We start from the raw sequence: 13,996 nt of genomic DNA, 5'->3' as shown, positions 1-13,996 counted from the left end.
AAGAAATAAAGTGGTTATAAGAGAGGTGGGAGAAGAAATGGGTAGGACAGGGGTCTCCAAGGCTCAGAGGGGAGACCATTTCATCGGGGCTTTAGAGTACCCACAACTCTGTGTTTAAACTTGGTCACATGCTGGGAGAACTGAAAATCACCAAGGATGTGCGTGACTAGGACTTATCATAACCTTAGGGAGAGTCAGTTATGTGGAATCGTTGAGGATAGACCAAGTTTACATGGGTTTAACACTGAACCAAGAGGAATGCTATAAGTTTAGAGGCCAGAGGGAATGGTATCAAGGAAATAAAATTATTTAAGGGCATGTGTGGGTTTGAAGGGCAGAGCAGGGCTTTACAGGGAATAAGCATGCAATGAGTATCTGCTGACTCAATTACTGTGATGTGCTATATACATGATAAGAGGGGTTTCACTAGGATAATGGATATTTTTAGATAGACTGAGAAATACAGAAACTTTGGTAATGCATACTGTGACCCGAGGAACCCCAATGGCCAGTGTCTTGTTAATTATGCTCTTCCATGCTTGGGAAAATCTATGAGAAGCTCCCCCACAGAAGCTGCACTGCTGAGTGAGAGCCACTAAAAATATGGCGGCCACTTTGATTTGGTAGCTCAGTGTCAAGTGTGAGGAGAAAGATGGCTTTATGCAAAAAGTAGACAGGAGAAAACATTCATTCTGTCTAAAACGGAACATCAGAAAGTCACAGTTCTGAATAATAAACTGTTCTTACAAAAGGCATTAATAAGCAAACATGGAGCCCTGTTACACATCCCTTAGGGTTTACTGTAGTCCACAGCAGAAACTTCTGCCTAAGTTTGTTATGTATGCCATTCTCTTTATATGTATCTAATACCAGTAATAATAATACATGATGTGTGCATATGTAAGTGTATGCCATACATATACACACTTATATGCTGGCTACTTTATCTGCATTAACTCTACTAATCTTATCGTAACTCTACAAAAGAGGTATATTATGATTATCACTTTATAGGTGAGAAGTAGAGGTTATGTAAACCGTCTCAAGTAATATTGTTTGTAAGTGGCAGAGCCAGGGCTGGGGAAAAAATGCTCCCATCTGTAGTCTTGACTGCTTCACCGTATTGCCATTTATATTTCTTAATATTCAAGTACATTTGCATTTGCATGAAAAACACAGGAACTTGTGATCGCCTCATCAACTGGTTTAGTATGCTGTATACTTTAGTACCAAAGTTACCATAGGTTCAAACATGTCAATTAATGTCTTGTCTCTTGTATTTTCTTTCCAGAGAAGAGCGGAGACAGAGATGAAATTCAAGACTATGATAACCAAGGCTCAAGTAATTCCTCCCCTAAAGCAGTGCTCTGAAAATAAAAGAATTAAAATCACAGTACCTTTATTAGCTGTCCTAAAGAAATCCCACTTTGAGCCCACGCGCAAAGCTGCGGTGGGAGGTAATATTCCCAGTGAGAACATGAATTACAGCTGATTCTCATTATTTGAAAATTCTGTATTTGAGAATTTGCTTACTCACTGAAATGTATTTGTATCCCTGAAATCAATACTCATTAAAGTTTTCCAGGTCATTTGGGCACACAGGCAGAATGGTTCACGTTCTCAGCTAAGGCCAAAGAAGATCACGCTCTGCCTCTTGTGTTAACTCTTACACTGTAAAGAAGTGTCCTTTCTGCAGTGTATTTAGGGCTATGCTTTTCACATTTTCATGCTTTTTGTTGATAATTTTCATGTTTGAGATGGCCCCTAAGTATAGTGCTGAAATGCCTCGTGTACCTAAGGGCAAAAAGGCTGTAATGTGCCTTACGGAGAAAACACCTGTCACATAATCTCCGCTCAGACGTGAGTCATAGGGCTATTGGCCATGAGTTCCATATTAACGAATCAAGTATGCATTATACAAGGTCTTTAAACAGAAATAAATATAATACAATGGTATGTATTGATCTGTTGATGAAAAATCCTCTGACCAGAGGCAGGAAGTTGGCCCCGTATTTTTCTTAGGAGCAATGATTCAGTATTTGCTAATTCAGTGTTCACAGAAACTTGATAGACTACAGCTACCATGAATGAGAAGACCAGACAGTGCCTTGTTGGGGAATACTAAACAGAGTGTGTGTGTGGGCTGTGAGTTATATGTAGTTTTTCTAGCTGTATGTTACTTAGGATAAACATGAGTAGGCCATTGATGGGGAAATCTCTCCCTCTCTGTCCTGGAACTATCCTTCTCCGAACAATAGGATTGACTATCCAGAGTAAAGACTCAAGTAAATGACAAGAAAAGCAGAAAACACACTGACTTGTATGTATAAAGATGCATGCAGAAGTCCTAGTGAAGAAATGGTGGCAGAATTTAATGTCCCACACTGTCACCTAGGCTGGTCAGCTCAAGGAGCTTTGATGAAGCAGAAGAAGGAAGGAAAAACAAGTCATTGTTACCTAAAGACAATCTTTTAAAATACCAGTATTACCCAACCCTAAATCTCTCAAGGACATTATTCACATATGAAAGTGAAATTATGAATAACATACAATATTTTCAAGGAAAATGTCCAAGAATTGTTTTCCTTTACATACTTGAAAGGTATTCGGAAATCTTTGGTTGATAAAGTGTCTTTAATAAGATTTAAAATATGAAATTAAATGCATAGGTGATTTTTTTTAGATCTGGTTTTTACAATTTAAGAAAAAAGCACTGAGACGATGCATCCAATTATAGATTATAGTGATCAAAGATACTATGCATATCTGGCTGCTACGTGCCTGCTGCTGGCTGGGCTGTGCTCTTCTTTTGAGCACACGGGAGCAGCAGCAAAGTTCTGTCCAAACTCAAAAATGCCTTTGTCCTCTGATAATTAAGTTCCATGATACCATCTCTATTCGGTGAGATCAACCACCTAAGAATTAATTTTTCACTGTGTGAGTAAGGATCTTCCAAGTTGTAACCAAGGCTATAGCAGGAAGATAAGGGGTGTTAGCATGTCTACAGCTATTGTCTAATCTACTGCGTTACATCCTGTATCAAGAAAGGCTGGATCGGATGGTTGGCAGAATCTAACCAGTATTGAAGAATAAGACTATGCTGGTTTGTCTGCTGCACTACCCAGAGAAGACATTCAGGCCACCCAGCATGAGTGGTCTGTTCCTTTGGCAGATATATTTTGGCAGCCGCAGCTTGGCCCACCAATATCATCCTTACTGTTCTGGGGACTTCCACCCGGTGCCACCTGGGGTTCTCGGCCCCAAGGGTGTCTCTAGCCAGAGAAGACTGCTCTGAGATCATGCGTGTACCTTTGAGGCATGCTGGATGTGGCAGGCGAGCTCATGGTTCCTAGAAGCAGTCCTCAACCAATGACTGATGGAAAAATCAGAGTTGTGTGCTTCACTTGGGCTCCCAGAGGTTCATCTCCTGTCCTTGGATAAAGCTACAGTTGACTGCCGTGGTAACTGGATTGATAACACCATCGTAACTGACTGCCTTCCCTTACCCACTCTCCTACAATGTATCCTTCACCTTTTCAATACATCCCTTGCATTCAAATCCTTATCTCTGAATCTTACTTCCCACAGAGTTCCCCTACAAAGTGTTCTAGTCTCCAGCATAATTATATTTCTCGTTGGATGTTAAGTAACTGGTATCCTGGTTTATACATTGGTGTTTTACTAGTTTAGCTAGTGAAAATCAGTTTTCCCGGGGACACAGATAACTCTGGGTAGATGGACAAAATACACAGAGTATAGACAAGCAGAGTCAAGTATTAGTGTAAAAAATTACTTTGTGAGATGTTCTCTCACTTACCTAACACATGTTTGATTTCACCTAGCAGGGAGTTATACAGATTTGTTGCCATCTTTGATTTCCTCCCCAAAGTTGTAGAGAGAGATGCACTGGGGGAAGGGGGCCTATAATTTATGGGTATGTAGATGTAATAGGTTTCCACAATATCAACCATTTCAACCAAGTTACTGAGGCAGATGGGCAGGGAGACCCATGTGAGATAGATGCTCCATGTCAGAGATATGACAATGCTAATAATAAGAGCAAAGATGCGTATGTGGTTCTTTGTAGGGGCTTTAGATACCATTGTAAGAACTACATGAGTTAGGGAGCACTTGGGTGGCTCAATCGGTTAAGTGTCCAACTCCTGATTTTGGTTCAGGTCATGACCTCACAGTTCATGAGTTCAAGCCCCATGTCGGGCCCTTCTCTGACAGCTCAGAGCCTGGTTGGGATCCTGTCTCTCTCTCTCTCTCAAAAATAAATAAAGATTCTTAAAAAAAATAATTAAATGAGTTAGTAAACATAGAGCACTTACCAGAAAAATAAAAAGACTATAACCAATTTAGATATTTCTGGTAACTGATACCAATGAAGAAAAAAAAATCTAAACTAAAAATAATATTGCCAAAAAGTCCAAACAGTTTGATGTCACCCTGGGGAAAACTGTGGTATCGAGAAAGATCTGTGAACTGAACGTCAGAGCCCACATCCTGGGTTCTGCCACTTTTTAGTTTTGGGACACTGACACCTCTAACCTCACTCCCTGTCGCATCTGTGAATTGCAGAAAGCAGGAGCAATCTCTTGGGGCTGTGCAAGGGCCTCTTCCCTTGGCTCACAGAGAAAGGAAAGAACAAAGGATGTTTTTTCAAATCGCCAGTGTGTTATAGTTGGCCAGCGAGAGAACAGAGAGAAAGACACACAGGGATGCCAGGTAGATGGTGTCCCCGCCTTCAGTGAGCTGTCTGTGCATTTTGGTTCTTCCCTGATAATAGCACCCAATCACATTACAATCATTATCTGCTGGTTCTGGACACCTGAACGGAGCTGCAGTCTCCAGGCATCATCTCTACAACATGAAGTCTTGCAAGACTGAAACAGGACAATGAGGGTTGGCCCATTCCCTTGGCTGCACGAAGCTCGGCTAGACACTGTCACGTTCGCCCTCGAGGACCCTCATTTGTGCTGCACTCCCTCTGCTGCCTGGCTTCTCCCTGTGTCCCCCTTGCTCTGCAGATTATTACCTTCGGTGAGCTCCTGTTGGGTTTCCCAGCCATCATGGAAATGGAATGTCTATCTTTTGTGCTTTTGTAAGTAGAGTGTGATTTTACCCCCACGTTTGCAGGTAATACATGCTTCCCCTACCAGTTTTTATTAGCAGAGCAAGAAACGTCATTTCTAACTGAGCAGGTGCAGCAAAACCTGTCACTATCTTCACAAGATTTAGCATAATCTCAACAACCTTTTGTGACCAGCGGGCTGCGTATTTTCACATATCCCTAAGTCAAGAGTCCAAGAAAATAAAGATCATTACAAACCGAATTGTGTAATGCTTTTAGGTCTACTTGTATATTGCCTTCAGGTTATCTTATCTTCTTTTTTTAACAGAGTTTCCTTTGGTAAAAAGAAGAAGAAGAAGAAGAAGAAGAAGAAGAAGAAGAAGGGTAAGAAAGGCAGGCAAAGCTGGCCGCGAAGCTGTGAGAAGCTCTTACCCCCACAGACCGTGCCGTCCAGGCCTTCACAGCGGCGGCCGTCGCATTCACACGTCTTGCCGTACACCCTGGGGTCTCCCGGAGGGTAGCAGGTGCACTTGCCACATTCGCATTTACCTGCAAAACGCACAGGGAGGGCACACTTGTTAGGAGGGTCACGGAATCGGCCAGGCTTCCAAAGGATACAAACAACTAACACACCATGAAGCCTGTTCCTGCTGCGCCTGGAAATAGTTCCACAGATAATTTTCTTACCGCCTCCGGCAAGACCAAGACCAAGTGCCGAGGAGGCCGGGAGCTGGAGTGACGCTTTTGTTTCATTCGGCTTTCAAGACGAATTCTCTTATTAAACCCTCTGGGCGTTTCATCTTCCACTTAGTCTGATGATACCAAATCATACATATTTTGACATAACTTAGGATAATGTTGTCATTAAAAAAAATATTTTATGTAATGTTACTGGGGCTCTATCGGCCACATAAGCAAACGATGTTCATAGGTACATTTCGAGGTGATGTTTTTTGACAATTGGGCATCAATTTTGTAATTCATAGAACTCATTTTAACAGGGACCACGTATCAAAGTGCACGACCTTAATACCAGTATTATTCTTGACTTGAAATTTTAAAGTATAAGCCGTCTTTGCAATGAGTTGGATTCAAAGTTTGGGAATTCCTTTCATCATTATTTCTTGAGCTGTAACTACGTGTCAAACACTGCAATTCTTTGAATTCCATCATTTTGTTTTCACCATACCACACACTGACCAGCATTATTACTATCATTTTACTAAACAGGAAACAGACACATACTGACGCCAAGTTTCTTTCCCCGGTGAACCAGCTCATAAAGAAGAGATTCAAAATTTATATCCATTCTTATTAACCTTAAACTTTGCGCACTTAGCCATGAAGCCAGACTGCATTTTAATATACTCAACGCAGCACCGGGAGGCTATACAAGAAAGAAAATTTCCCTTTGTCTGAGGAATCGGTGCTGGTTTGGCAGAAATTCAGCTGGGTGACTACTCCAAGACATCTGTTCCTCTCTGTCATTAGCCCAACCATCATAATTACACACCCACTGAAATGATCATAAGATGCTTCGGGGCTGACCCTGCAATGTTGTTAGTCATTCTGTTGCTGCGTTTGTATCTTGTTAAAGAAATTCTGAGTTGGTAGATGATGGAAGAAAGGAAAATTAGTATTTCGAATCATATAATTTTAGAGCTGTAATTAAAGATAATCTAATGCAGTGATTCATAATCTTTTCTGGCAGCAGAGGTGGGGGTCATGGTCCCTTTGAGAATCTGGTGGAAGACATTGCAAGAGATAGTGTTGTTCTGGCTGCCCTTCAACCTGTCTCTCTTCCTACTTGGAGATGGGTCCAGGTTCAGCAGGAGGCAGAGCTCTTCCCCTTCTCCAGGGATACTCCCTCTTCCTACGCACTGGTGGACAGAAGAGGGACACACCAGACAGTCTTGGCCAGGGCTTTGGTTCTTGAGAGTGGAAGAAAAGGCACAGGGTCTGTGGCAGAGTTTGCAAGAGCAACAGCACAGAAATGAGTGTCCACGAGTGGAGGAACTCGGCACCCAGTTCCAAAGTGATGGAAGCAGGGGCTAGTTCTCAGCAGGGCCTTGCTTCCCTGGGCTGTTGCATGAACTGGTTGTCCAAGTTTGTACTCTGCACCTAAACCCTTCTAATAAAATCCTTTTCCATCCCAGTTAATGAGGTTGGTTCCTGTTGTCCACAGACAAGAACTCTAACTGGTAGACCCCAGATCTCTCCTTGGAAAAATACACCAGCACTCATTTATTTTTTTATAAAATGTCAAGAGGATCCATGACTTTCTGCAGTGTACTTAATAGATGAGGAAGCCCATGCAAGCAGAGGCTAAATAATTTATCTAAGGCCAGCAAAGTAGACATTAGCAAGGTTGGTACCAGAACCCAGATTTCCTGAGCCCCAGTTACCTTCTGGTGTACATAAACACATCCGCCCTCATCATGGGTGTGTGTGTGTGTGTGTGTGTGTGTGTGTGTGTGTGTGTGAATGACAAAAAAATGCCATTTTTTTGACTGTGGGGACAAAGAGACTAACCACAGAACCATCAGCAGCACAACCACATACTGTTAACTAGTCCTGCATGGACAGATATGGGAACCTTCTACCACATTATTCCTGAGAGGGAATGCAGTCCAGTTATCACATCAACATCAATTTTTAAGTTTGAGGGCATATGTATTTGTGGTGATAATTTATTAACATTTTAAGGCATTCGGGAAGTTTCCCGGATATGCATTATTGGTTTCTGTGCCTCTCTGGAAAGGATGATAGAAATGCTGGCATATGGATTCGGATATCAACGTTTCATTTATTTCATTATGGACAGTTTCTGTCTTGTATTTCTTCTATAAAGTTACACTGAAAAGTGTTCATACTCAGCCCTAGGTTCATTTTTTCCCTAGCAGATTATAATTCAGGTATCCTTTTTCAAATATTGGAGAATAATTAGCCACTCTGCATTTCTTGGTGTGTTTTTTTGTTTTTTGGGTTTTTTTTTTGGTCATGAATCTGTTGGGGTTTTAAAAAGCTATATTAAGCCAACTGTTAGCTGACTTACTTTATAGCTACAGCTGTAATACAGTTCATAGGCTATAGAAACTTCATATGGAAAGGCAAAAAATCATAAATCAAGACAGGCTAATTTATTACAGAAAATTAATGAAGAGTCAGTTGTTCATACAGTCCACATATTAAAGTGCCTTATTTTGCTGTCTTAGTTCACAGCTTCAGTCCAGTCCCAACCAAGACATATACTTGCCAGTTAAATTTCTGCTCATCTTTCAATATCCAGTGTCACCAAATCCACGATACTTGCACCCTGCTACTCATGTACCTTCACAAATACAGCAGAATCAACTGCCTTCTTGTATGTCCTTATGATGTTTGAATCGATACTTACTGAACAGATGCACTAAACAATCACTGCATGTAAATAGTTTAGTAATATTCCCACAACACATGAGCTTTAATGATAGAACTTAAATTTAGAATGTCTCCTCCAGAATAAATATGCCTTTCCAATTGGCCAGAAAAACTTCATTTGTGCTTCCCACAGTTACATCAATGAAATATGTCCCACAGCAAGCCCATCACCTTTATTCACAAACCTACTTCTCTTCCTGTATCCTGTTATCAGGAGAAGGTCACCATCATTTGATCTGTCACCAAATCTTATATATATATATATATATATATATATATATATATATATATATATATTTGATATATATATCAAATATGTAAGTATATATTTGATATATTTGATTCCTTTTTTCTTTTAATAAACTATTCTTCTCCTTCCAGTTTGAAATTTCATAAGATCCACTTTTTTTTTAAGTTCATTTGTTTATTGTGAGAGAGAGCAAGAGCAAGGGAGAGGAAGAAAGAGTATGAGCAGGGAAGGGGCAAAGAGAGAGGGAGAGAGAGATTCCCAAGTAGGCTCCATGCTGTCAGTGTGGAGCCTGATGTGGGACTTGATCTCATGGATCATGAGATCATGACCTGAACCCAAATCAAGGATCAACCTACTGAGCCACCCAGGCGCCCCAGATCCACTTTCTTAAAACATGTCTATGATTATGTAACCCTTTTTCAATTAATGGTCCCACGGGACCTTCAGGGCAGAGATCAAATTCCTCAACAGAGCTCTCCACCCCTGGTCCAACTCACCTTTCCCAGTACACATCCAGTGTTCACAGTACACTCATGTTCAGAGACTGATTTTTGCTCCACTTATTCTCTCTGTTGTGCACTCTACCACTTTCTCTATACCTTCCAATCCAATGTTCAACAGCCAACTCAGATCTCCTCTCCTCTATGAAACTTTCCTCGCCATCCCTGTTGGGTTACCTCAATGAGTTTTTCTTTCTCTCTGATCCCACAGTAATTTGTACACACCCCTAGTAGATCACTGAATGTAAACTTTATACTAGATAAGCGCATGCTTGAATCGACCACAAATACTGAACTCTCTGTGGTCCAGGCTGACAGTGAGATTAATAACCTATTGGCAGCCAGCAAAGTTCTCTGTTGATGGAGTAGGAAACACTGACAGATTTATTGTCTTTCACTTTTTCAATAAGAGACTGAATCCAATCTCCTTCCTTTATTTGCTAAATGATATTATTATTTCAATGGCTGTTTTAGTGTTGTGGAGATATAAATGTAGCTTCTCAAATGACTATCAGTATTCACATAAGTAAGAATGAAGGATAGTGGAAGTTTGTACGTCTAGCACTAATAAGTGCCATTTTGTATAACTAATTTGGAGGAGAATCTAAAGAAAGATACACTCAAAGAAATACAAATAAGCCGAGTAATTTTTGAAAAGATAATTCAAGAACAGATGGAAAAGACAGAAATAACCATCTGAGAAGAAATTAATTCAGCCAACATCATCAATATCACCCAACCAAAGCTTACGTGAACTTTACACTGAGTCTGTCCATTCCTATTACATTTTTAAAAAGCAGATAACCTTTAAGAGCACACAAAAAGTCAGTCCAATGATACATGGTATGGCAATCCTTATGTACTGTATTTTAAGGCTTATACATTAGCATAGAGTAATGACCTAATGCAGGTATCTAGAAGTTCTGATTTAAAAAGATTTTACTTAAACATTTCTAATTTGACACTTCCATGCAATAAAGAAACACTCCAAGACTGACAAAATGCAGTTCATACTGCTATGCACAACTAGTCATTTTAACAAATAAAATACACCTCACTTTAATATCATCTTTAAGTTTTCTTACACTCACTAAGAGAGCTAAACATGTGCATATGTTGGCCTTGGAGTATACTTTTCTGTAAGTACCATGTTAAAATTTAAAACCCTCATGCACTTATTCCAAACTGACAGATTCCAAACTGTTTCACATCTGAAATTCAGCAAATACGAAGGATCTGTTTTGTGTGAAGCACCTAATCAGATATGGGAGTATAATTCTAAACAAGGGATATGTAAGTCTGTAATTTCTGCTATCCTTCTATATCCTATTTCATTTCACAAGGCATTAACTCCAAATAACAGTGTTGGAGAATGATATTTCCAAATATTACACACTTGTTTTGAGTATTATTGACAAAATTTACTATTATAATTACAAAACTGAATGGACAACATTTTTAATATTTGTTTTAATAGAAAACTCATACGGTCTGTAGACATTTGAAAAGATACTCCCTTCTAAATCAAATGGGAAATGCAAAGTAAAACCATATTGAAATTCTATCCCAAACCAACCACATGAGCAAACATTTAAGAACCGATTGTAACAAGTTTTGAAAATGGCGTGGAAACACAGGGCATATTTTTACAGCTGGTGCAGTTATAAATTGGCAGAATATTCTGGAATACTGCTTAGCATTATCTAGTAAAGTCAATATGCATAATCTATGAACCAGCAACTCAATTCTTGGTCATATTCACTGGAGAAAATTATACTCATTTGTACCAGGAGATGTTCCAGAACAATCATAGCAACACTATTCCTAATAGTCTCAAAGGAGACTCAAATATCCATCAGTGACAGAATATATAAGTGTCAGTTATATTCTTAAGGGGATCGCTGTACAACAATTAGAGTGAAGGAGACACTGCTACTTGCCACATCATGCTTGAATCTTCAACACATAATGTAGAGTACAAGAAGTCAGCCGCGAAATGACATATATTGTTTGAAATATTTCACAACACAACAAGCAAGTCTAAACTTCATAGTGTTTGGGGATATATATTTAGGAGGCAAACTTTAAAGAAAGGCATAGAGGGTCTCCTGGGGGGCTCAGTCAGTTGAGTGTCTGATTCTTGATTTCAGCTCAAGTCATGATCCCAGGGTCCTGGGATCAAGCCCCATGTCAGGCTCCACGTGGAGCTTGCTTAAGATTCTGTGTCTCTCTGTCTCTCTGTTTCTCTCTCTCTCCCTCTGCCCCTCTCCCCAACTCTCTCTAAAATAATTTTTTTTTAAAGAAAGGCATAGAACACCTTAAAAGTGAGAATAATGGTCATCTTTGCAGAGGAGGGTGTTGGTAGTAATTGAGGAGGGGTGGGTGGGAGCTCTTGGGATCCTGGAATTATTCTATTTTTGCACCCAGGTCAAGGTTTTGTATGTTACTACTTTGTAACGATTCATAATGTTATAAGTTAATATGCTATATATTTTCTTGGGCATCATGGATTATTTACCATACAAGTCTCCTACAACCAGTGAGCAATGTTGCAAAAAGATCAGACCCTTTACTTAACTCATTCATTGCAACTAAATAAATTCCCAACGTATTCAACATTTAAATGTAGAAGTTTAACACATAAAATCCTGGACAGGAATATAGGTGGGAGTTTTCATAACCCTCGGGTGGGAAAGACTATCCAAAACATGACAACAAACCAGAAACACTAAAAAACTGACAAGTTTTACCATAAACAATATTTAAAACAACAATAACATAAGACTGACACATAAACAATAAACGGAGACAAAATATTTGCACAAATAAAACATAATACAAAATAACTATATGGGGCACCTGGGTGGCTCAGTTGGTTAAGCGTCCGACTCTTGGTTTCAGTTCAGGTCATGATCTCATGGTTTGTGGGTTTGAGTCCTGTGTTGGGCTCTGTGGTGTCAGTGTGGCGCCTGCTTGGGATTTCTCTTTCTACCTTTCTCTCTCTGCTCCTCCCCCAAGCACATGCTCTCTCTATCTCTCTCAAAAAAAATGACCATACATATGAGCTCATATATAAATTACCAATAATGCACACCCATGAGAAAAACAGACTAAGGACAAAATGGATCATTCAAAATAGAAATACTACATGATGATCAGTATGAACATAAATTATTTATATCTCTTAGTAAATCTCATGGAAATAAACTGCAAATTTAAAATAATTATACTTTGAAGGGAAGTCACCTGGTTCATTAAAATATTTGAAAGCTCTGAAAGTTTCAAGTTAATAAGATTTTACCTGATATAGCCTGGAGAAACCCTAATTTACAGTGTTTTAGATTTTACCCACAAGATGCTTCAAGGAATAGACAAATAAAATACCTTTATTTTAATACCAAAGTAGAAAGAGAAAATAGGACTTTCTTTCTACCTATAGGATAACTACGTACCATTAAATTATAAGATGAAATAAAAGAGCAGCTTGATACCTTTATAAAAGGTAGATGGCCTCATTTACATTTTTAGAAATTAAAAGATTAAAACTTTATTTATTTATAAATATGTTTATAGCAGCATTATCAACAATAGCCAAATTATGGAAAGAGTCCAAGTGTCCATCTACCGAAAAATGGATAAAGAAGAATTGGTGGGAGTACACACACACACACACAGAGACAATGGATGTTACTCAGCCATCAAAAAGAATGAAATCTTGCCATATGTGATGATGTGGATGGAGCTAGAGTGTATTATGCTAAACGAAATAAGTCAGTCAGAGAAAGACAGATACCTTATGATTTCACTCCTGTGGAGAATTTAAGAAACAAAACAAATGAACATGGGGAAAAAAAGAGAGAGACAAGTCAAGAAATAGACTCTTATCTATAGAGAACAAACTGATGGTTACCAGGGAGGAGGTGGGCGGGAGATGGGCTAAATGGGTGATGGGTATTAAGGAGGGCACTTGTTGTGATGAACACTGGGTGTTGTATGTAAGTGATGAATCCCTAAATTCTATACCTGAAACTAATATTATACTATATGTTAACTAACAAGAATTTAAATAAAAATTTAAAACTAAAAAATACTCCTTATTTATTAATCTCACTAGTTTTCATCCTTATTAACTACCAGAGCACAGCTATGGTAGAAATACACATTTATTTCATAAAATTGGAGATTGTTAGAGATGGAAAATCATGGAGGATGATCAAGTCCAACTGGCCCTACAATTTACAGATAAGGAAAATGAGTCTCTGAGAATGAGATAATATGTTACTTTCTCAAGGACACAGGGTGAACAGGTTATCTCTCAAGGTCACAGAGTGTGTGAAGGGATGGAAAAGTCAACTCTTATTCCTCAATTGTTTATAGAACTATTGTTGGTTGTCCTTTTTAATAGTTAGGGATGTTTGGGTGACTCTTTCCAAATGAAAATGGAGAGAGATCTACAAGCATTGTCTGAAGAAAAGGTGTTTATCTCTGCTAGAAGCTGATTTCCCAAAACTGATATAAAGCTAACAATGTGAAACTGTGAAGGTGACATTTATTTTTTAGACTATATATCTCTTCTTCCTTTACCTCCTATTCCTCCTCTTCATCCTCTACTCCCTTCTTTGTCCCCCAACGAACCTCTTCCGTATCTCTCTCTCTCTCTCCACACACACACACACACACACACACACACACACACACACACACACCATGTTTGCTCCCTCCCTCTTTCTTCCGGGAATTTCTTTTCTT

The 13,996-nt window shown here is 39.2% G+C and overlaps 1 protein-coding gene across 1 annotated transcript in view; it reads right to left on the bottom strand.

Moving 5' to 3' along the window:
• ITGBL1 (integrin subunit beta like 1) overlaps positions 1-13,996 on the bottom strand; it is a 207,715-nt gene that overhangs the window by 18,952 nt on the left and 174,767 nt on the right. Inside the window, exon 8 of the mRNA XM_045481408.1 lies at positions 5,510-5,626. Coding sequence (XP_045337364.1) covers positions 5,510-5,626 — 117 coding nt within the window. The remainder of the gene's footprint in view (positions 1-5,509; positions 5,627-13,996) is intronic.

Source organism: Leopardus geoffroyi, chromosome A1 (assembly GCF_018350155.1).
Source record: "Leopardus geoffroyi isolate Oge1 chromosome A1, O.geoffroyi_Oge1_pat1.0, whole genome shotgun sequence".
Taxonomy (NCBI): Eukaryota; Metazoa; Chordata; class Mammalia; order Carnivora; family Felidae; genus Leopardus; species Leopardus geoffroyi.
Note: the sequence above shows the minus strand (reverse complement) of the source record. Positions and strands in the feature narration are given on the sequence as shown.